The sequence below is a fragment of the Magnolia sinica genome, chromosome 8 (assembly GCF_029962835.1).
Source record: "Magnolia sinica isolate HGM2019 chromosome 8, MsV1, whole genome shotgun sequence".
Taxonomy (NCBI): domain Eukaryota; kingdom Viridiplantae; phylum Streptophyta; class Magnoliopsida; order Magnoliales; family Magnoliaceae; genus Magnolia; species Magnolia sinica.
Window position 1 is genome coordinate 27,877,571 of NC_080580.1, and position 24,278 is coordinate 27,901,848.

At 40.4% G+C, this 24,278-nt stretch overlaps 1 protein-coding gene across 3 annotated transcripts in view; it reads right to left on the bottom strand.

Moving 5' to 3' along the window:
* The window catches only part of LOC131253145 (protein TONNEAU 1a-like), a 46,146-nt gene that overhangs the window by 12,897 nt on the left and 8,971 nt on the right, over nt 1-24,278 (bottom strand). For all 3 annotated transcript variants that reach the window (XM_058253993.1, XM_058253995.1, XM_058253994.1), the window contains exons 2-7: nt 21,272-21,404; nt 8,023-8,111; nt 7,783-7,905; nt 734-867; nt 590-615; nt 349-505 (exon numbers count right to left, since the gene is read on the bottom strand). In XM_058253993.1, coding sequence (XP_058109976.1) covers nt 349-505; nt 590-615; nt 734-867; nt 7,783-7,905; nt 8,023-8,111; nt 21,272-21,404 — 662 coding nt within the window. The remainder of the gene's footprint in view (nt 1-348; nt 506-589; nt 616-733; nt 868-7,782; nt 7,906-8,022; nt 8,112-21,271; nt 21,405-24,278) is intronic.

A 24,278-nucleotide genomic window follows, 5' to 3' on the forward strand; every position in this document is an offset into this window, starting at 1 on the left:
TGTCACAAGAGGGGAATGGAAGTAGGGGGAAATGCCTGAAAAGCATATGGGCACTGAAATTCTGGAGTTTGGAGTATGTTGAAAAGTATGTTTCCAGAGAGAAGACACTAGTCTAAATAGAAGATTCCGGTAGTAAAGCAGGAAATTTACAGTGGAATTATTTCTGCAAAATGAACTTTTAAGAGATCACCAGTTCTAGGAATTGAGTTTCAGATGAGAATGGAAGTGAGAAAAGCTAGAGGATGCAAACATAGGTTCAAATCACATTTGGTGGCACAGACATCATATGTTTCAATTCAACCTAATAGAAATATATTGACCAAAAGGAAAGGTAAAATTCTAACATACCGCCAAGATGTGGTTAGATTGCGGGCCTTTCTGTCCAGCTGAATATTTTCTAAGGCGCTTGAAGCTCGAATCACATCTTCAGAAAGTTCATCACTGTCATATCTCCAACTGCATTCATCCTTCCTAAATCCAGGCACGGACGAGCCTGTTCTCCGATCTGAAATGCCAAAAAGATCAAAGAAGAAAACCAACATGCAAGAAGATATCTGAATGCACAAAGGATCCAACCATGGTTACTTACCAGATGCCTGGGAAACAGGAACAGGCCTAGCATATCCATAGGCAAAGCATTTATATTAGAGAAAGAATGAGAAAAATAAGTGCATCAGGAATATTATCAAATCCATGAATGAGATTTACTGGACCATGGTGGCTCCTTAGCTACCTTCCTAATGGTGGCAAACCACCAGCAACAGATGATGACGATGGTCGACGGATGTTCCTAGGGTCCACATTGGATAAAGACTCGGTTTCTGGGGATATCATTCTTCTTCCAGCCCCCCTTGTTTGAGATAAATTCTGCAGACACATGGTTCAGAATTGAGCAATAATACCCAGGTAAATTTATCATGTAGATGAAAAGACAATCTGAACCGCCCCAGTGCAACTTTGTGCATTTAATTATCATGTAAGGGGAAGCTTAATGCAAATATGTGCAAGAGTGAGACATCATTTTCTGTATGACACACCGTACATATGAATTAATATGCATTATGAACAGCATAGACATGAAAGAAAAACCCGAGTTAACCTTTTCTTCCATCATTATCACCTAAGCCTTATCCAAACATATCGGGTTCAGCTACAAGAATCCTTTTCTGCCATTCCACTATCAAGGGCCAAAACTTCAGTTAGACCATAGGTCATCAAGTTGTTTCTTACTACCACCACTCACGTCCTTTTCAGCGTTCTCCTCACCCTTTTAGAGCCTTCAACTTGCACCAACTCCTAGCTGGCATGGTTCTTGGTCTCCTTTGCACGTGTCCAAACCATCCAAGTCAACTTAACTTCATCTTATTACTTATTGGTGCTACTCCTAAGTTCCCTCGAAGGCATTCATTTCTAATTTGTCCTTCCTCATCCTTCGAGTCATCCATCTCAACATCCTCATTTCAGCTAAACTTATCCTATGAACATGTTGTTCCTTCAACTGCCCATACTTTCCCCCCACATTTTACCTTGTATGGTGTTCCTAGCATGCAACCTGTGGAAAATACCATATCTACCTAGATAGTGGACATATTGATGGTCATATGGACTGTATAGGGGCTCACAAGGATAGAGATACGGCACCATTGCGTAGGGAGCCATTTGTCAGAAATAGCACCAATCGAAGTTCCACACATCCAATCACTGCTGCACAAATGAATGACAATAAGCAATCTAGTAAAAGGTCAAGAGTCATCATTGATGGACAAGGAAAAGGTACATCATTGCTTTGGGCCATCCATCATCTGCAGCCCACCTTTGATGGTCCATCTCTCTCAAAAACACCTTGATTGGAATATCTTAACCAAATAATCAGTGGTTGGGAGAATGGACAGTCTATATTGACTATACTTGACAAAGTTCTTGAAAAAGTTCATTCACTAGTTTGGACAGTCCATCAGGTGTCGCTCATCCCACTTTTGGAGTAAGGGGGGAGAGGAGAGGAGAGGAGGTGGAGGAAGAGGAAACAAGGGAAGAAAATGAATTAACAAGGGGAGGTATGAGTTTTTCTAACATTTTCCAAAAAAAAAAAACCACATTCTTGGGGAAAAATATTCCAGTCAAATGCTTACTTCCCAAGCAGGTGAAAATCTTCGTGGAAAAAAATGTTTCCTCCAAAAAATTCTCTTTCTTCCTAAACAGGCATAAAGGGACTACCTTCACATTGGCAATTGTACGAGAACAAGGTATTGAGAGGATACATGGTGTGGCAATAGACCTCTAAACCAAGGACATGCTCAACTAGATATGGTGGTTTCCAAGAAAACACTACAGTATCACAAAATTTAACTCCACTTGCGGTCCACATGATGTGGACGGTAATAGTCCACAGAAACCTAAGTGAATTTGACATACAGAGTACATAAGCCTGGTGGTAGGGTACATGGATTTTCACCAATAGTAGGAGAAAGGATTGCGAGAGGTCGGGATATTTCAGGGATGGTTGGAGTTGGATTTGGGAGAAGTCGTAGTATTTCTCAGCAATAAAATTCTACAATTCATTTCATGGGGAAGATCTTAGGAGGATAGTTGCTCAGACAATAGTGATTTTGATTATATCAAGCCCCTCCCAATGTGAGAAGTAGACATGAATGGTAAGGTCAAGGCATTTACCATAGGGCATGTGAGAAGTAGACATGAATAACACAAATGGGTGTATTCTATGTTTGTGGAAATTGGAAGGCCCTCCCAATGTGAGAAGTAGAAATGAATGGTAAGGTCAAGGCATTTACCATAGGGCATCTGAGAAGTAGACATGAATACTACAAATGGGTATATTCCATGTTTGTGGAAAAGTGGAATTAGTGGATCTCTTGCTCAGGCATTGCGATTAAACAAAGGATTGGTGGCAATTCTGGCATTGGGGTGCTATAGATAAATGTTGGGGAAGCATGGAATGAGGTACCTATCGGTATCAGGAAAACCGTGATGAGATTAGCCTTGTTTACAAGGTTATGAGCAATTTGAAAAGAAAGCAACAACAGGACATTTTGCAGCAAAGTGGAGAATCCGAAGCAGTCTTCAGAAAGCCTCAGAGGTATGTTGCCAGGTGGGCTATGTGCTTAAGGGCCTTCAATGGGTGTAAGCAAGGAGAAATATAAGATCACTGACAAGTAGGGTCTATTGTTTTAAAAGGTTGATGATGCCTTGTCAGCTCTGTCTTTTGACTTATCTTCTGTGTCCCACATTTTCTTCTTGCATATTGCACCTTGGAAGCATCAGGTATACCACTGGTCCTTCCCAATTTTAACTTCAAAATTGGTGGCTCGATCAAAATGGTTTCTTAGATATGATTACAGCGTGGTGGAGAGAATACTCAATTGGAGAGTGGGAAGGTCATAGACAAAAGTAAAAGCTCCAATTCTCAAACTAAAGCTAACAGTCCATAAAAAGTTATCTTTCTAGCAGTATAATGTAAAAAAGGAGGATCTACCAACAATAACAGAAAGGTTGGACATGAAAGAGGGTAGTTCTTTAGACTTGGCTGAAAGGGAAGGGAGGGAAACTTTGAAAATATAATATATTTGATCCTTAAAGGAGAGGAGGCGGCTTCGAGACAAAAGGTGAGAGCATTGCGGCTCAAAGACTCTAACATGGCCTTTTAGCACACAATTGCTAATGGGAGGCAAAGACAAAATCACATTCATAAAGTTCAAGTCAAATGATCTCTTATGGAATATAAAAATTAAATCAAAGTCATGATGGTGGATTTCTGCGCTAGCTTGTACTCTAAGGAGGGTGTTCTCAGACCCAAGGTTGATGGGCTGATGTTTAAGTATATTTCTCCTGAGATGTATTAGTGGATGGAGATAGTGACCTAAATCACAATTCAAGTGGTTCATGCTCAACTGCATGGTTTGCAGTTTGATACTCTTCAAAATTCCTCATTAAAAGGTATGCTCTTTTTGTTCAGTTTTCACTTTGCTCAATTGATAGTTTCACCCAATTCATATAAGCAGGGCAATTGAGTCTTCATCTTGGTACTATGCATGAAACAAATATATGGATATAACAGGTTTTTTTAGCCATTCATTTGTTTTATACGCCATGGCCCACCCAATTAGTAGACCTGCCAGAATTTTGGGATCGGGAATCTACACACGGTAGCCAACTTAATACAGTGCTAAGATATTACACATGTTAGTTGCATTAGAATGTGCACTTGTGCAGAAATAGGACTGTACATATGTGTGGGCTCAGCCAAACTCACCAAACTAGTGACATGAGCAAATAATCTACCAAACTATACAATTTTTGTAGTGCATGCATTGCTGTTTGGAGTGGCAATGGGTCGGGTTGGCCAGCAGGTCAACCAAACCGACCCATTTTTAAGGTGGGTTAGTGCAAAGCTAAATGGGTAGCAGCTCAGGCCTGGGTTAGAAATACAGTCCGTTTAAGTAAATGGGTCGGGCTTGGGTTGAACCATACCCAACCCAACTGCCCATATAGGTTATCAATGGGATGGGCCAAATGAACTGACCTGACCCAACCCAAAAACACGAAACAAAATAAAAAAGGTAAGTTCAGATTATATATATATATGTACATACGTATCCATTGTCTGTTCTCGGTTGGGCATAGCCTTAGCAGATTGGGTTGGGTCAGTCAAGCCCAACCCATTTACAATTAAAGGGGTCAGGTCAGAGGGTAATGGGATGGTGGGTTCTGGCAAGAATTCTTGGCCTGCTTAGTAAATAGGTCGGGCTGGCCTGACTTCAACCTGGCCCAAACCAGATCCATTGCCACCCCTAATTGCTGGTATTTCCCTTTCACAATTTTTTGAGTGCATGTGTCCTCTATATCAACTGGCTTGGATATCAGTATGTCACATTACACAAATTTTCAATTTTTTAGTGCATTTTCTAACATGTACAAATCGTTTATAGCATGTGCTTCCATGCCCTGTAACACGGGATTGAAGTTCATATCCACTGAACTAGCTTGATATGGTTGTGATTATAAGTGATTATATCCTACAGGTAACAAACGTACAACCAGACTATACTGACATAGTTTGAAGATGACCATTGAATTTTAATGAATCAAAACTGTGATTTAGGTTGCTCAACCTGAATTAAAGTTCAAGGGCATAGCTAAACCGATTTAGATGACAATGGGCAGGAGAGAGATGTCAACGAAGAGGAAGTTTGATTGGCTCAGATGGGTGTATGGTTAGAGACTAGACACAGGAACCGGACGACTTCTACATGGCTTTCTTCCAAGGCTCGAGCAAGTTGCACAATCCCTCTATCAAGGTTGCACAATCCCTCTATCAAGGTGCCACTCCCACTTCGAACTGTGATTCGTACTTGAGCTCCAACTTCCTAGCTGTTTTATACTCACTAACATTTCAAAACAGACGCTTCCCCACTCCTGCACCTGAATCTGTTGCAGCAAAGTTCACACTCTGTGCAACTATACCAGAGCATTATCAAAGAAGATTGAGCAACCTAAATTTTATCCTTGGCAAGGGTTTCAATGCCACGTTTATCTTCTCCCCCCCCCCCCCCGCAAAAAATTTTAAGTTAGCTTTCGTGACTTTAGGCCAATGTATTTTAGTTGTCAGAACTTACAAAATCCTTCCTAAATCCCTCTCTTATTACTATGGGCTACGAACCAGATCATTTTGTTACTTCAGGGTGCTATTGTAAGCGAAAATTTTTGGACAGCACTGTAGTAGCCAATAAGTGCACAGATTCAAGGAAGAAATCAGGTGAAGCGAGCAACCATTGCAAGAATGATATGGAAAGGCATGTGACATGGATTGGGACTATTTTCTATGCAGGATGGCTTTGAAGAGATAGAATAATGAATAAAGGGTTGTATTTCTTCGGCTTCATTCGCAGTCCTTACCAATGGTTCTCCATAGGGTTTCTTTTCTAGTTCTAGAGGGCTGAAGCCAGAAGATCCATTTCCCTTTTCTTCTTTACCATTGCTGCAGAAAGCCTTAGCTTGCTGCATGCAAGGGCTTCAGATATCGGTTCCATTAAAGGCTTTGCAGTTGGTTAATCAGAAATCTCTCTAACTCAAACCCAGTTTGCCGAAAACATACTCATCACGTGTTATTCCTCTCTTGATCAAGTTAGGAATGTCGGAGGTATTCTCGGGTATTTTGAAGTGGTTTCTGGGCTATACAATTAAATGTTAAGAAAAGCACAATGGCTAGTGTGCTAGCGTGTGAGGAAGATGTTCAAAATTTGGCAGATAGGAGGGGATGTGCTAAGATCCATCCCTGTGAAGTATCTTGGTGTTCCATTGTGATGTGATGAGAAAGGAGATTGGATGAGTTTTTGGGATAATGTGTGAATAGGCGAATTTCCTCTCACAGAATCTTTTCCTAATTTGCATGCCTTGTTCATTGCTACAAGTTCATCAGAGTAATGGTAATTCAAAACATGTTTGTGAAGTGCGAATATGAGAGAAGAAGAGATTGGCTCTTTTAGCAGTCTCATGGGGATGCTTTATTCCTTGAAGATCAACGTGAAGAATGAAGAAACAGTGTGGAACTAGTCATGAAATGGCAGGTTCTACTTCTATTCCACATCTATTCTCAAGCCTACACATCTATTCTCAAGCCTATGGTGGCCAGGGGCCAGCATCCTTCCCCACTTGCCAAGGTCCTTCATTGGGCGTAAGCTTTTACTTTGATTGCCTTCGCCAAAACATACAATTGACAATCTCCAGAAGAGGAATATATCCACCCAAACATGTGATGTGCAGAAAGGCGGAAGTCTCCTAATCATATCTTTCTTCGTTGAGAGATTGCAAGGGACATCTAGAATCATTTCTTTCAACTTTCTGGGGTCCTCTTCAGTTCTCAAAGATTCCATTCTGATAGTCTTCCTTGGATGAGATAAAGGTTCCTTTTCCCCTGAAGGGAAGATTCTTTCGAATTTGTTCCCATATGTAGTTTTATGGGGCATTTAGAGAGGAATCAATGGATTTTTTAAAGATAAAATATCTTTTCTGGACTCTTTAAATAGGATTTAGTTTATGGCCTTGGATTGGGCCTTGTGTAACCCATCTCTATGCATGTGTGTGCTTTCTCGTTGGGAGTGTTTTCCTGCCAGGTAGAGCCCTATCCTTTTGGGTTGAAGTTTATCTTTTTGGGGTTGGGTTGTCTTTGTAGCTGAGGTTATTCCAAATCATTTTTTCTCTTTTTCTCCCTTGTTTTTGCTTCTTTTTTTCCCAGCAATAAATTGAATTTTTCAGGAGCAACCAAAAAAAAAAAAAAACCCACTAAGTTGTTGTAAGGACCTATTGGAAGAGGAAGTTAAAGACCTTGCCAAGTTGCTGGAGTGGCAGTATCATTACCACCGTCTTCCGATTGAGAAGGACACAATGATCAAAAAAACCCATACATCTAGCCGTTTCTCGGTATGGTCATTCTACTCACTACTATGGAAGCCATTACTTGTGACGGGACCGGAGTCTCTCACCTCTTTTGGCACTACAGAGCAAGTGATATGGCATCTCATTTTGATGGCTGTATTATGGAATATTTGAGGGGAGAGGAATAGGTGGTGCTTTCAAAATAGGAGAGGATCGGTGAGGGAAATAGTTTGGAAGATCAAGAGGGAAGTGGTGGAATGGGCATCCGGCTTGCAGGATGTCAATGTCCACAAGCTTAAATTTCACAACAATAGACGGTTATCCTTCCACACACACACACACAACACTAATGGCAAGGAATACATCTAATGAAGAAAAAAGCAAGAAGCAAACCTCAAATTTTAAAAATCCTTCAAGAACATCCAAAAGAAGAGGAGCATTTTCCCCATTCCTGTTTAGATCATAACCATTTTTGCTACTAAAATCTCTCAATTCAGCTTTCCAGAAATCCTTTTGCTGCAAATGAACAACCAAAAATAAGAAAATATAAAGAAAATCCCATACAACCTGATTCATGGTATCCTGAATTTGACAACAATAGACATAATTAATACAAAATAATTACATTATTACCAAATTACACTCGGGCAAATAAACTTTAAGAGTGTGGCCTAGTTGGGCCCAGTCCAAGTATTCACATATTAGTGCCGTTAGCAGCCTCCCTGCATGTAACATGGAATGTAAATAAATAATTATAGTTTAGAAAAAAGGGAGTCAAATACTAGTGTTTCCACAATTCGTATCTCTATTCAACATCATGGACATAAATGCATTACCAAGCTAACCCAAAAAAAAAAAAAGAAGAAGGTTTGCAAAGTATCCCTCCAAAAACGCATGTATGAAAATATAATAACAATCTTAACCTCAAGAAAACTAATGCCATAAATTTCTTGAAAATCACAACAGTCAATCATAAATGGTAAACTTGTAGACCATTAAAACAAATACAATGAAAAAAAAAAAAAAGGAAAGTAACATTTGGCAACACAATTTCCTACCATTACCTCACTACAAACATTAGAAGAATTAAATACTTTGTGAGGCTCTGCAGTGACTGGTTCTAGTGAGACAAATTGTTGGGAGAAAGGCTAAGATAATGTTGATGGTAATTAAATCCCTCATGATGTAGAAAGCCGTCAGTAATTCTTGCAATACTGATCCTGCCACTCATCTCCATCGAGTTATCCATGTTTTAAGGAAATCAAACTTTGTCAACCTTAAAAGGTGCATTTTCTTGATGAACAACCTGGTATTCCCAGGTCATGTTGGTCCTTTGGATAGTGTAGAAGTTGACCGATAAAAAGTAGGTGATCAGAGAAAATGGCGTGCCGTAAAGACTTGCTAATGTGCAGAGCTTCCATGGTCCAGCCACCTTCCATCCACAGTTCATCCATAATTTCAACACGTTGATTGCACCATTAACTAAATGTATGCGAAAAGGGGTATCCCCGTGGACCAAGGAAGCAGATGCTAGTTTCTGATTAATAACAGAAGATTATCTTACCAGACTTAGATAGCCAAATTTAGACACTATGTTCAAGTTAGATTGCATTGCCTCTCAAGTGAGCATAGGTGATGTGAGTCGCGAGGAGCATCCTGTTGCTTATTTCAGCACAAGTTCAATGATTCAATAACCCAAGTACCCAACGCTCCACGTATGACATAGATTTCCATGCAATTGTGCAAGCATTGAAGTGGCAGCACTAGCTTATTCAACAACAGTTTGTCCTCTACCCAGACGGTGGGGCTCTTCAATATTGAACTTGCAGCAGAAAAGTCACGACATGAGACGTGGACAGCAGTTTTAAAGGAATATGAATTCATGCTAAAATACAAGTTCAGTGAGTAGAACAAGGTCGCCAATGCTTTGATACCAGCACATATTGCTTGGAACATGAGAGGAGGTTGCTGCTGCTGCTGCAGTTGTTGTATAAGGTTGTGATTTGACAAACTTAAAGAGCACTTTACTGAAGTCCTGTATTTCCAAGCAACCCTTGAAAAATATTTGGAATGCATGGACAGTTCATTACATTAATGTTCAAGATTATTATCTCCACTGTTCGGAGTATCCCTGATATTATTGAAATATCCCCGATACTATGTATCTCCAGCTCGGCGATACCAATAACACTGGTAGTATCAGAAATTCCAGGTACTAAGTATCACCAATGTATCACCAATATTTTCGACTATGTAAATTCCAATGTCGCTTGTATTGCCAGTGTATCAGCGATGTTTCGATAATATCACCGATGTATCCATTTCAATTTTTTGTATGGGCGCATGGTTGTATTTAGTGTTCAAATTGTTGACGATAATAACAATAATATCGCGATATTATTGTTATTGCAACATTGGCTACATCAAGATCACAACCTTTTGTTTCCTTTCCAGTTGTCAACGATTTCTCAGGGAAATATCGTGTGTTGTCGACATTCTAAAATATCAATGGATATTTGGATGGCTAGGATGGTTGGACTAATTTCTTACGACACCACATGCATTTAGGCCCCCATTAAATGGAAACTTAATATGTATGCATTCTTTCTACAGTTTTTTAATGCAGATATGTGTATTTTAGCATCTCCTGAAGTTTCACTAAAAAATTTCACCATTTTCCCATGTTCTCCCCACATTTCCGGTCATCGGCAGTGTCGATATTGTTTCTGTATCCCTGGCCAGCAAAACTTGTAGCGATACCGATACTTCGAACACCGGTTATCTCCACCATGGTAACCACCACGCATGCCAAAAGGTTTGATGCAAGATTGTGGAATTGGTGAATTGCATGGAGGATCGGAACAACATTATGGTCAAGCAAAAAATATTTCCAGTGGAAGAAAGTTCTATTAGATGAAAATAAAGCAAGATTGACATGTGAAATGTCATTGTGTTCCAAATAGCCAATTGTGTCTCAAAACATTGGGTTGTGCACAGTTGCCTGTTTCTGATGCACTTCAGGTCAGCAACAACATGAATTTTGTGCTTGGAATGCCTAGACCTTAATAGGGTTCGAATTTCATTTTTATGGTGGCTGATCAGTTTTGAAAAATGCCACGGTTTATCCCATACAAGAAAACCTTCAACACTTTAGATGTGGCATTTTTATTTTCTTTTTGAAGGTTATGTGGCCAATTTGTTCTTTAAGGAGATTGTACAACTCATGACGTTCACAAATCCATCACTTTAGATAGGGATGCCAACTTTCTTAGCCACATGTGTATATGGTAAATTGGTCTACAGGTGACTTTCCGTTCAAGATAGTATATGAAAGAGCTCTTATTTACTACACATGCATGGGGCATGTTACCTTTACCAGGTTGAGGACAGGGTGGTGATATTGTCAATGCATATATTGAACACATTCAAGAAGTCAGTGAGGATACTCAAAAGAAATTATAGGCTGGAAAATTTGAGTTGGTTGATATAATCGATAGGACCAATACTTGTGTTGTAGGAGACTTGGTAACTGTGAACCTGCATTGACAACATGTTCAGGTTTGCACATTATACAAACTGAAGCCAAAAATGGGTTCACACCATGGTTTCAAGTATCATCCGATACTCGTTACAGGTGATACTTATCGGATTCGGTCCATAAAGAAACAAATCACCAAACCAATATGGGACTGCTTTGGAAAATTTGGGGCAGATTGTACTGGTTGCAGTACCCAGGTAAGTCATACTCTGAAACCACAATTTAATCCCATGGTTCATGCCAACATTTTAAAGAAATCAGGTGATAATGCCAATTTGTTGACATTCCCGAGAACCACCAAATTTCCCATATTTATCATGGAGATAATTAGCCTGAATCAAGAGCTCTGTTATTTATTTATTTTTTTAAAAGAACCACAACTACATTAGCCAAAGGGCAAAACAAAATACAGAAGGGACCACCAAGGAACCAAACACTTTTAAGTGACCCCTCTCATCACTCCATAGGTCACAACAAATGGCAACACAAGAACAAAATGAACAGGCACACACCAGCTACAAGAGAAACAGGCAAAGCAAAAGCCAGGGGCATAGCACAAGATCACAACAGACACACCTTTGCACACACATCCTCCAGTGTTAAAACACCATTAAAATTCCATGAAATTTTAGTCTCACCATGGCCGAATCAAATTGGCAGGAAAGTCTCTCATGTCTTTCTCTCCACAAACTCTACATACAACATATGGAACATTTTCCATAGCAATTCACCTAGGGAAAGGCCCACCAATAATGCAGGGGCATTTCCACATCGGGTTCGAGTGGGGTAGCCTGTGGGATGCGGGGACACACTTGGGGTGGGTGACTCATGTGATTTGGGGCCCACAGGGGAGGTCTCGTGTTCGAGACTCCTCACCGGGGGTGATTAATGCGCATTTCACACCGGGCTCGAGTGGGGTAGCTTGTGGGATACAGGGACACACTCAGGGTGGGCAGCCCGTGTGAGGCAGTACCCATGTGATTTAAGGCCCACGAGGGGGGTTCGGCCGAGGTCCTAACCCATGCGATGTGGGGCCTGGGCTATGAGATAAAAGGGATTAATTCGCCATACTCTAACAATTCGAGCTTTTAAAGCAAGTGGCTAATTGTCCTGCATCAACCAGTCCACCCAACAATGAGGTCCATTACCAACCCTTAGCATCACCGAGGCCACACCAATGACCGAACATGTCAAGCAATAGTCCCATAAAACATATAATTGCCACGGCGAAATTCCATTTCTTCAGGTTATCTTGCATTAGGAATTCAAGATTTTGTCAATCATGGCCATCGAAGCAACAGCTTCCACCCTAGGTGAGAGCAAATTGCCCAACACCTTGGACCACAGAGGCATATTGCCATCGCTACAAACATATTTGCAATAGAAGGACACCATGACCTCCCCCACTTAGAGACCTTCCCCAAAAATCCACCTTGTTCCCCACACACACCTTGAAAAAGACACTCCTCAAATCCTTCCCCCTCCCCCTTTCTAGAACATGGATCCACCTCTTCTCAATGACATCCCCAAGAACCAACCCTTCCACATTTACTTCTAAAAATATTGGCCCAAAGAGAATTCAGCTCTTCATCGTATCTCCACCAATTACTAAGCAAATCCCAAGTCATTTCTTTTAAAGTCCCAATCCTCATCAGCCTTCCTTTTTTACTTTTGAAATTTTCATTCACCCCCCCCCAATTTCATAAGATGAAGCTTTTTCTTTGTGCCTCATGCTTCCCAAAGGAAATTTCTATGAAGTTGTCCCACCATCCTTACCTTTCACAACATAGGGACAAGAGACATAAAATACATTAGCAGATTTGATAATGTAGCTTTGATATGAGTAATTCTGCCGCAAAAGAGAGGTCTTTTCCTTTCCACCCCACCAACTTCTTTCGATCCTTTCAAAGGATCCCAGAAAATTGCCTCCAAAAAGGGAGGCCAAGGCGGAGAACGGAAGCTTTACCACTTCACATTCCAACTCGTTTGCTAATTCTCTGACAACTTCGACCCCCCTTTTGCTGGCAATAATCATCAGTGCAACTGATTCACCCAATTTTTGCCAAGATTAACTTCCAATACAGAGATAGCTTCATGGCACCTCAAGACATCTTTGACTTTTTTTAACTTGATCCCTAGATGCATTGCACAAGATAAAGGTGTCATCAGCAAATTATAGATGGGACCCAATAATCCCCGGGCCGCCCATTGAGAATCTAAAGATAAGACCCAGCTCTAGCCCCTTGAAATGAGGATACTTGACAAACTCCTCTACAGCTCTTGAAATACATCGCGAGTCACCTCTACATATGAGTATCCTGCTTTAGCACCACTTTTACCAATTTCTCCCACCAATACTAGGTTGTCAATTGCCTCACCCATTGAATTATTTATCTTCACTTAACCTGTTTCTCACTTGCCATACCTTCTAACAGCCCCCTTATTAGTATAAAATAATGGGTCCTTAGACTTCCTATCACACCCACTACCGCAAAGTTTTTACCAACACACTTCTATCACACCCACTTTTGCAAAGCTTACCTTCAGCTTCTCCTATTGACCTTCTAGTCATCAAGAATACTTATCACCTTGGAGCCTCATCTTCATACCAAAACCAAACAAATGAAATCACTTTAGACTCACTAGCTCTCAATTATTCCATATTACGGTTTTTATAATCATCCCAAACTTTTCAAATATTCCGGCTACTAATACATCAGCTCTCCATGAGGATCAATTTTGAAGATGAAAAAGGTAAACCCTTTACCTGTGTATGTAAGCCATTTCTGTCTTCTATTTTCTTTGTTATGCCTAACCACTGTCCAATCGATGTTGTCGTTCAGATCTCAAACTCATAATGCAGTAATTTAGTTTATTTCCGTTTTACCAAGCCATGGATTTCAAAATGCACTACAGCTGAATTATGGCTGAAATTAAGGATATTGCCGATTTCATGCGTTGTGAAGATGCACCTGGAAGCTATAGATCTTGAGTGATGTGAAGATCATCAACTGACGAAATTGGTTGTGGGTTGAAGGAGCTAAATTAAATAATCTTGATGAAATTTTGTTTTATGGGCATATGGGAGCCAACTGAACGAAGCCAAGCTATGTCCAACCCAGGGGATTCACATCCTCATTAGGCAAATTGTTGAATTACGGAGAAACATTTTCAGCCCATGCAAGCTTGATTTTGGTGTGCATTGTCATTGCCCAAGAGCTTCAAGTACACAGATGGAATATCATCCCATACCCGAAAGGTGTGAGATTTGGAGGGTGTCTTCTTTGCATGGAGAGAGAATCGATGAAAAGATCTTGTGAATCGGACCGTCGGATTGCTCTGGACGGATCAATGCCTCAATTTTGATGGCAGATTCCAACACGAGTCATCATAACATGTCGATCTTTTAGCTTTTAAGTTAGAAACTAATTAAATATCTCTATTTCACATTTCCACATATTGAAGAGGGGTTTTGGTATGGACTAATAAGTAGGGGTATTCAAGTAATTTTAACTTCTTATGAATATAGTTAGAGAGAATCTCATAAAGAGGGGAGAGACGTAGGAGTTTCATTTTTCTTATGTTTTGTCTCTGACAATGAAACCTTTTTAGTCTCTCTTTGATGTTCAAGGTTTATACAAGCTTGGTCATAAATCAAAGATAAGCTTATTTAAACCTTTTTTCTCGTTTGAAGATACTATCTTGAGTGGTTAGGAGTTTCGATCGTCCCATTTTGTTGCTTTTTCTGTTTCATTTGTACCGTGTCAAACAGGCATCATCGAGTAGATAAGTGACCCTCCTGTCACTCCCTCTTGCTTAGGAATGCTGACTACCTCTTTTGCTTGCTATTATCTTCATATATGATTTTTCTCCTTAATCCTTTAGATCTTCCAGCCTTGATGAATCAATTCAATTAGTAAATACTCGTCTTTCAATCTTATAATGGGCCATTTATTTAAATTGTTTTGCATCCAAGAAAACTGAGACCTTGCGCTAGTTCCCCACAATAACCTTCGTACCATCACTTTTGTACCGGGAATGCGCGCACCAAGATTCATTCTATCAAGACTCGCCTTACAGAACCGTGTCTTCAAGTCTTGTCAGACCTCAGCCCATGGTTGCCAAGGCATTCAAGTGGAAGAGTCCTTAATCCAAACATGTGAATGCAATGAGTCAAGCATGAGCAATGTGCATGTGGAGTCTTGCATGGAGTAAAGGTAATTTGTAGGGTAACGTTACTTTTCTACATCAGTAAGAAAAACTTGCTTTTCTACTGAAGGAAAAGATGTTAAAGAGAAGACCACTCCAACAAGGAGCCCACTGGACTCAAACAACCATCTCTTCCAACAAGGCGATTCTCCCTACTCTCCCTTCCCTCCCTCATTCCTCCCAATCATCCTTTCTTTCATAGTGTTATTTTTTAAAATATTTTGGTTAGGGTAAGGTTTCATTTTAGGGTTTTTTCCTTCTTCTTCTTCTTCTTCTTCTTCTTTTTTTTTTTTTAAGGGGGGGGTGATGTCTTTGCCACATCCAAGCCACGCCCTGCGGAGAAGATGGTGGGGCTTCAAGCGACAGGTGTTGATGGTGATGGTGGAGGATGATGTTGATTTTGGGGATGGAAAAGATGGTGATGTCGAGCGGTTAGTGGTGGAAGGGATTTTGGAGATGGAGGGTTTGATGTGGGTACTATGGTGTCGAAAAAGATGGATTAGAGAGTGGCCCGGTAATGGAAGTTGTGTATGGGATGGCGGTGGATAGTAATACTAATGGATGAAGGTGCCTGTGCAAGGCATGGTTCATCCAAGCTAATGCCCACTTGAACATAAAGGTAAATATAGTTTGATTGAAGCCAGGAAAGCACAGGATAGAATTGTTGCTTTCTAAGTTGATACAATGATCCAGACTAAGCCGGTGCCTTGCTCCAATGATCCAGATTGCGCAATGGATGGACCATTCCCAAAAATATCATAGGGTAGAAGATCCCAAGGACAATTTTGGCCGAATGGGCATTGTTGCTTTATCTCTCTATTAACCATTTGTTCATTTGTTTGAGGCCAGGAAAGCACAGGACAAAACTGTCCAATCAAGGCATTGTGGAGCATGGTTCATCCAAGTTAGTGCTCACTTGTACTAAAAGGAAACCAAACATATTTTCTACTTTTTGGCTGATAAGTATATTGTTTACCAAACATACTTATTTGTTGAATAAGTAAAAAAGTAGATAAGCTACTCAAGGCATAAGTAGCTTATTTAAAGTAACTTTCAATCCAAAATTGGCCTACTTATCCAACAAATAAATATGTTTGGTAAACAACATACGTATTAGCCAAAAAGTATAAAAGTTTGTTTGGTTTCCAACATCACATACATAATTTTTACATCACTTCCATTAATCTCTCTCCCCTTTCTCTCCTCTTCCAATTTTTTTAATAACTATCTTGCATTAAAATCTCTTCCAATTTTTACTTATTCATGTAGGGTCCACCTTTAACATCCACCATCCATCACGTGGAGCCAACCTTTGATATGGACCATTCAATATTTTGGGCCCACCTTGGCCTTGTCTTCAATGTTAACCATCCATCTTGTGGAACATGCCTTCAATATGGACCATCCACCTTGAAAGGCCCACCTTCAATGTGGGCTATCCATCATGCAGGGCCACCTTGGATGTAGGTTGCACATCATGTTGGACATCGGATGTGGATCATCCATCGTGCAGGGCCCACCTTTAATGTGGACTGTCCTCGGCATCACTCTTTTCCTTGCTTTCATCATCCTGTTAGTATGAGCTTCTACACTATCATCCCTAAATTTGATCTCATCCTACAAACAATTGATAGCTAGATCTCTAGACCACAAAAACATCTACCCCGAACTTATCATTGTGTACGGACGTTTCATTCTCGTCGTTGATCCTCCCATCCATAATGTTTTTATCCGCTCTTTTTCGTCATCTGTTTGCTAGTACCAACAACCCTTTTGCCCATTTATTGTATTTGTATGCAATGTTCTTCGTATGCGTTGAATGTAGTACCGATTCATCCTTTTGGGGCTTTGGAGTGCACTGTCCATGTGCATCTCCGTTATTTTTCACCAAGTACATCTTGTTTTGGTTTTATCTTTTATGTGGTGCACCAAAATATTTTCTGGTAGTCAGATTCTTTTGGCTCTCTGTACCTCTCTGGTGTTGCCTCCTTCATTTTCCAATGTTGCCAAGATGAAGAGCCTAGATTTGGATTGTTGATCCCAGATCTCCTTAGGCTTATGAGCCTTGATCAATCATCTCGTGTACTTGTTCGATGATGTATCTTTCTCACGTTAAGCCTTTTGACAATACGCGTTTTTCATTTTTGTTGGGCTGTTGGATTGAACCCTTTGACCATGTTGACCCTGTGGTTGAACCTATTTTTTCTTTGTCGACGGAAAATCTATAGCCACCAGAAGAGCAATAGTTGAACTCCTAGCCAACAAAAGTGTGTATTCACTAGTAGACAAGGTGTTCCGTAACGGTAACGGTGGCCGTAACGGCCACCACCGCTACTGTTATGATATGGGCCGTAACGGCTGTTACAGCCCCCGTATCGACCGTTATGGCCATTTTTTATTTATAAAAATGTACTTCCTGGACCGTTACGGGACCGTTACGGGGCCATTACGAGCCAGGCTGCCTTGCTTAGTCTTGTAGGGCCAGGCTTGGGCCCAAAACTTGGCTCAAGGGCCGTGTGTGGGCTTGAAATTTAGGCTTGGTGTCCGGGCCGGGCTTGGCCAAGGCCAATGATGAATGGCCTAGCTAGGCCCGTTCGCTCGTTGGTCCTGTCCAATGATCAAGCGGGTCATCGTTATACACAAGAATGGGCAATTTGAAGATACTTGTGAGTGGTTCCCATTCAAAGCGCATATGTAGTTTAAAAGCAATTTTGGATTCACGGTCATGTTTCTATGATCAGAGCCATTTATATGATGGGATTCATGATGCATTGAGGAGATATGTCAACAAATTTCTTTGATCGTGGACTATTTCAAACTTCTGATGATGTCACTCTTTTACTTACAAGGCCAAGGCCAGGGCCAGGCTAGGGCCACAACTTAGGGGACTATAGCCGAGCCAGGGCCAACGCTAGCTTGGCCCTAGCTTGGCCCATTGCCACTTTAACTCTCACTTTCTTTTGTTGCTTATTTTAGACAGCTGGATTAAGTTTATGTTCTGAATGTATCATCTCATAATCTTCCACAGAGATCTTTTAAGATTTCCTAGCTTTAATAACGTATGATTTAGGATCCATTTTGGAAGGGAATCCCACTTAATTGGTATTGTCTAAATGCCGATTTTGGCATGCCCCATACCCCTTTCATGTAGGATTCGCTGCACTAAAGTGACTCTTTCCTCCACATAAACTCAAGGAAGTTGTGAAAAAAAGCCGCTGATTCTGTTTGTCCGGATGAAAGCGATGCCTACAAATTTTACGTGGAGGGCATAGGGCCCACCAAAATTGAGACTAAACTTATTTCTGATTATGTGGGATCCCCTACCCATAATGACCCTTAGAATTTGGTTGTTGCCAACTTTTTGTGAACCGTCAATACGAAAAGATAACTTTGAGATTACTCATACACATACCTTTCAGGAAAGAAAAACTCATAAACGACAATGCTTTGGAGATTGTCCTCTTTTAATACCCACTGAGACCAAAAACTAGTTTCGATGAATTGATTTTTTGGGTATTGAGTATACTCGCAGCAGAGAGAAGCTGATGGTAATTGTTTTTGTTCCTTTATGTGTGGCTTGAATGCTCGGATTGAGTTCTCTGGTTTGGCCTGACTACCAAGTGTTTAGGCATGGGGAGATTTACAAAAGTAGACTAAGGCCTGTTTGGTAGATGCCTGAAATGAGTAAATCTCACTTTAGTTAATCATAATTATCATGGGAGATCATCTATAATACTTGATTCCATTTAGTTAATCATAATTATGTATTAGACATCATGATTTCTACTAAATAATTATCATTAATGAAAATGAGATGAACCCATTTTTAGGTGTCTACCAAATAGCCCCCCATAAGAGAAAGTAAACCAGATTTTTTGTTTTAAAAAAAGCCATACTTCAGTTCTCAATGATATAAATTAACTAAGATCTGAACAAACATATAATCAATGACAGAAAATGAATTCCATGCACCAGCTATTTCAATAAACTGTAGCTTTATGATTATAATGCAATAAATATTAGTTGTAGAGTCCACTACGAGCTGGAGTTGCTTCTTCTAAGAGGGACATGCACAAATCATAAACCCCTTTTCCTTAATGATTACCATGGATCCCTTCGACGCTTTTTCCTTGACAACAACCTAGAATTATAAGTTAGCCTATGAGGCATGTAAATCCAATGGAGATGTAAGAGGATTCCCTTCAGTGCATGTTTTAATTGGCTTTGGAGGAATGCTGCCTTCAGTTTGTATTTGGTTCTAACCATTCAATTTGGTGATAACATATTTGTGCCTCAGTCTAATATCCTTATATATTGAGGATGGAAAAGTACCACCCGTTACATAATTAGGGTTGGCATTATAGAAGCAAAACAATAAGTGCTGTTTAGATGCACCCCCACAAGTAGATTTTTTTTTTTAGAAAGTTAGTTTAGTAACCACCTTTGTAAAGTAGCTTATTAGCTTAAACTTGCTTATAGCCATAAGTAAAAAAATTCATGCTTTAACCTTTTCCCTCTCTCTCATCTCTCCACATGATGGACTGTCCATATGAAAGGTAGCCTCGCATGATGGATGATCCCCATCGAAGGTTTGGTCCACATCAAGGTGGGCCCACATGATGTACAGTCCACATCAAAGGTTGGCCCCTTATGGCCTACATCCAAGGCAGGCTCCGCATGATGGAGGCTCACTTTGAAGTTGGCCCTTGCATCATGGACAATCCGCATTAAAGGTGGGCCCTGCATGATGGATGATCCACATCCAATGTCCAACATGATGGGCAACCTAGAGATGCCAAAGACGGAGGTGTATCAAAAAACTATCGGAATCAACGGTAAGGAAAGGATGGGCACAGGCAATCAGGATCCATTCGGCGGTGCAGTAGATCCATTTACAAAGAGACTCAACAAGGAGTGCCAGAAATGATGGCAGATCAGGGTGTCGACTGCGATATTCAATAGATCCTCCATCAACAGATGGGGCAATGGAGATCATGGTCGATCTAAGTGAATGGTGGGGCAATGGGTTCACTAGAAACAAAAAGAATTTGTGGATCTTATGATGGTGTTGGACTATAGACGCAGTGATGGAGCCGCTCCACTAAAGCCAACCGCAAACTTGCGAATTTTATTGTGGGTCAGACCAAACGATTCAAGCAACAATTGTTCAATGTCGGTGCTGGCTAATTCGATCAAAGATTAGGAAGGTTTCATACGGGCCGGCGAGTTTGAACAATGAAATGGAAGACCGCTGAAGATGGCGTGGGTATAGATCGCAACCACTGAATTTGGCTAATGAATGATTGTAGTGGTGTTATTTAAAGCAAATCTAATCAGACGGTCTGCAGTGGTGGCCAATGGCGATTTTAGTGGTGCACAGCTTGAGAATATGTTCGGAGCTGAAGGATGATGATGCATGCCAAACATGAAGATGAACAGAGGCTAGGTTTTCTCAAAAGAGGGATGGTTATGTTGATCATCACATATTCAGACAATGGATTCACAAGCACAAACAATAAAGATCCCACGGGTAAGATTTGATTGAAATGATCTAGCGAGCACAGTTCATCCATCGTTTGACCGATGTAGCAAAATAGAAGCTACAATTATTAGCAGATGTCACCAAGATACAAATCTATCAACAACAATTGGAACAAACAGATGGATGTTGAGATGGAAAGGAAGGATCAGGCTAGGATGTGAAGGAAGATCAACAGCTAGGATCAAGCCAGGGTAGTGGCTCCGATACCATATTAAACCACAATAGATTACATTGTGGAATTTTTTTATTTTTTCTTGAGAGATTACATTGTGGAAATTGGAACTTATCTATTCTAATGAGAATTAGGGTGGAAAATAGAAGAGGTGAGAGATCTATGAGAGATTTGTAGAGATCTTAATATTTTTTGAAGGCGTGGAGATCTTCACAGATATACATGAATCCATCTAAATAACTATCTATAGTAAGTATCCAATACTCTAATAGTTGGGATATTGGGGAGATTCAGAGAGAGAGAGAGAGAGAGAGAGAGAGAGAGAGAGAGAGAGAGAAACTAACATAATATTAACTATCTAAAATGAATGAGAAGATCACTGATATTGCGAGGTTTTAAGAACAAAGAATTAAGAGGGAACCTGATGGAGAAGCATGTAGTTGCTTGGCACGGTCATTGCAACTTCCAAGTAATGCAGGCAATACACCATCTTCATTTTCAGTTGCCCGATCCTCATCCTCAATAGCTTCAAACACACTTGCCCTAAGCTCAGCCTAATATGAAAGCCAAACATAAATGGCAGGTTAGGACATCATCATCATCAAAGTGTCATCCCAACTAGTTGGGTTAGGACATATAATACATAATATAAAAATAAATAAATAAATAAATAAATAATAGCAGAGCACAAAATACTGGTAAAAAGGGAGGAGATACAAGAAACCAGGCTACCAGTGAAAGATCTTTTATAAATTACAGTGTAATGACACAGCAACTCTAACTTCTAATAAATTGTGGTAAAGTGAATCTAAACATTTGTTGTACAAAAGATATGCATGCAAATAGCACAGATGCTTAGAAGATAAGGAAATAAAATATAAGACTTGCATTAGAATCATTGACCGTAACTGATAATTACAAGAGCACAATTTGAGATTTGTGAGAAGTATACAATGAGGACCAATGACATTGATTTCTTCATGAACTCCAACATTATATATCAGGATTACCTGCATGCATCAGTATGGAATTACAGATAACATCAAGTCCACTAGAGCGTAGAGTTGGCAAAGCTTACAGTTTGAGTTTGATTACTTATTTACCATACAGACGGTTAATATATGAGAAAATCAACAGCATATGACTTTTAAGTTCTTATAAACTCCAGGGTTTTGTGGAAATTCTGCAGCCAAAACCAGTGACACTTGCTGTTTAAAAATGAAATCCGAGTGAAGAACGAAGGTCAATGCGATCTACATGCAGCAATGCAGAAGGGAAACGAGCAGTGTTCAACTAGACATGTTGCACAGGTGGCAACCGTCAAAGTGTCCTCAAGTGTTTGACATGGCTATCTCCAAAAATCTAGACATGAAGACACATACACAAATAAATACACTAAAAGATAGAGAAAAAATATCAATTAGATACAACCAAAATCAGTTCAGAAAAAATACTTTTTGAAGGATAGTTCAGAAAATTGTAGTATAGATATAATTATTTTTAATAAATTTAAAATTGTTCCGATATAAATTACTAAAATAAGAAGAGGTCAAATTCCATATTCATTCCAAACAAGGAACTTCCCTGTTTGCAACTTAGCTTGTAGATGTGGGGCTCATGGTTGGTCTATCCAAGCCAGTGATCTGATGAACCCCCACCATGGATGGACCATTCCCAAATCCTCTCAATTGCTCAACCTAACCTTCCTGTTGTTGGCATGCAAATACATGCTTAAAAGGAATGCACAAACAAACCATATTCAAAGGAGGAAAGGCCAATGATTTGCTGGCTCGCATCTTCCAATTAGGAGGATTTGGGGGGAACAATCCATCCATGATAGGAGCGTCAATGTCTTGTATAGACCGACCATGGGCCTCACATCTACAAACTAAGGTCCAAACAAGGGGCACGGATTGCCTGGTGACACGACTCTGTGGGGGCCACAGCAATGTATGTGTTCTATCCACACCATCCATCCATTTTGCCAGCTCGTTTAGGGCATGAGCCCAAAAATGAGACAGATTCAAAGCTCAAGTGGACCACACCACAAAAAACAGTGGGGATAATGACACCCACCATTGAAATCTTCCTAGGCCCGACCATGATGTTTATTTGCCATCCAATCTGTTCATAACGTCACATAGACCGGAACGAGGGGAAAACACAAATATCAGCTTGATCGAAAACTTCTGTGGCCCCCAAGAAGTATTCAACAGCATGTGTTTGATCCCCACTGTTTCTTATGGGGTTCACTTGAGCTTTAGATCTGCCTAATTTTTGGGATCATGCCTTTTTTTTAGTTAACAATACTTTCATTAAGAGAAGCACTGAGACGGCGCAAGATACAAAGCGAAAACAAAAGAAAAGAAAACCAGAAATTACATCCTTAACCTAGTGGCAACAGCACTATCAGCCAAATCTTTTACAAAGGATGCCCATTCCACCACCAAAAGCTTAGCCCTTTTTGTCACTTCATTTTCCAGGGATTTCGAGTTTCAAAAGCATCTCTCCCCCCATAAAGCCCATAGTCCTGGCACTAAAGCCAATCTCCAATGCGCCCTTCTATCCTTCCTTAGCCCAACATCTTGCCAACCATAGAGGAGACTTCCGATTAATTCCAGCATCACCCACGAGACATTCAATAATCCCATGATTGGCATCCACATACTTTGGGGGTAAGGTCAATGGGATGAAAAGGTAACCGATTGATTCTGCATCTTCCATAAACATCATGCATATGTTCGGCAGCACCAAGGATCATTTTCTAAGGATTTTCTACTCTTAGCACTCTTTTATGCCCAACAAGCCGAGCAAACCCCCATCACATGTGTGTGTGTGTGTGTGTGGGGAGATTAATTCATGGCTTCCTTCTGCTGGATCGGACTGAGAACCTCCCCGCTTTATCTGCCTTCCACAACATTTTACCTTCAATTTCTTCATCAAGCAAATTCATGTGGCAAGGAGGAGATCACACGACAGCTCTGCCTGTAAAGGGGGAACATTGAGATATTGGGATGTTGCATTCCAGAGATAGACTTGCTAACCATGGAAATTGCTCTTGAAGCAACCACCAATCACACATCCCAAAACCACATGCTCTCCCCATTACCAATTTCAAAACCAATCCCTTGACAAAACAAATGGACGGCATGCACAAAACACATACATCACAGTGGGCCCCATATAGTCGGGTCATCAGGGATATCCTTAATGACTGGGTCACCAGGCAATCTGCATCCCTTTTCGAAATGAATGGAGAACTCGGCCTCAAATAAGCAATGTATTACCAACTCAATTACTATGACATGGAGTACAAGGAATAATCTATTGCGAAAATCATAACTATTTAAAAACATCATGGAATAGCTACCAAAAAAATCATAACATATGTCTTTACCATTCTAATGGCAGAGATGGGGTTCAAATTA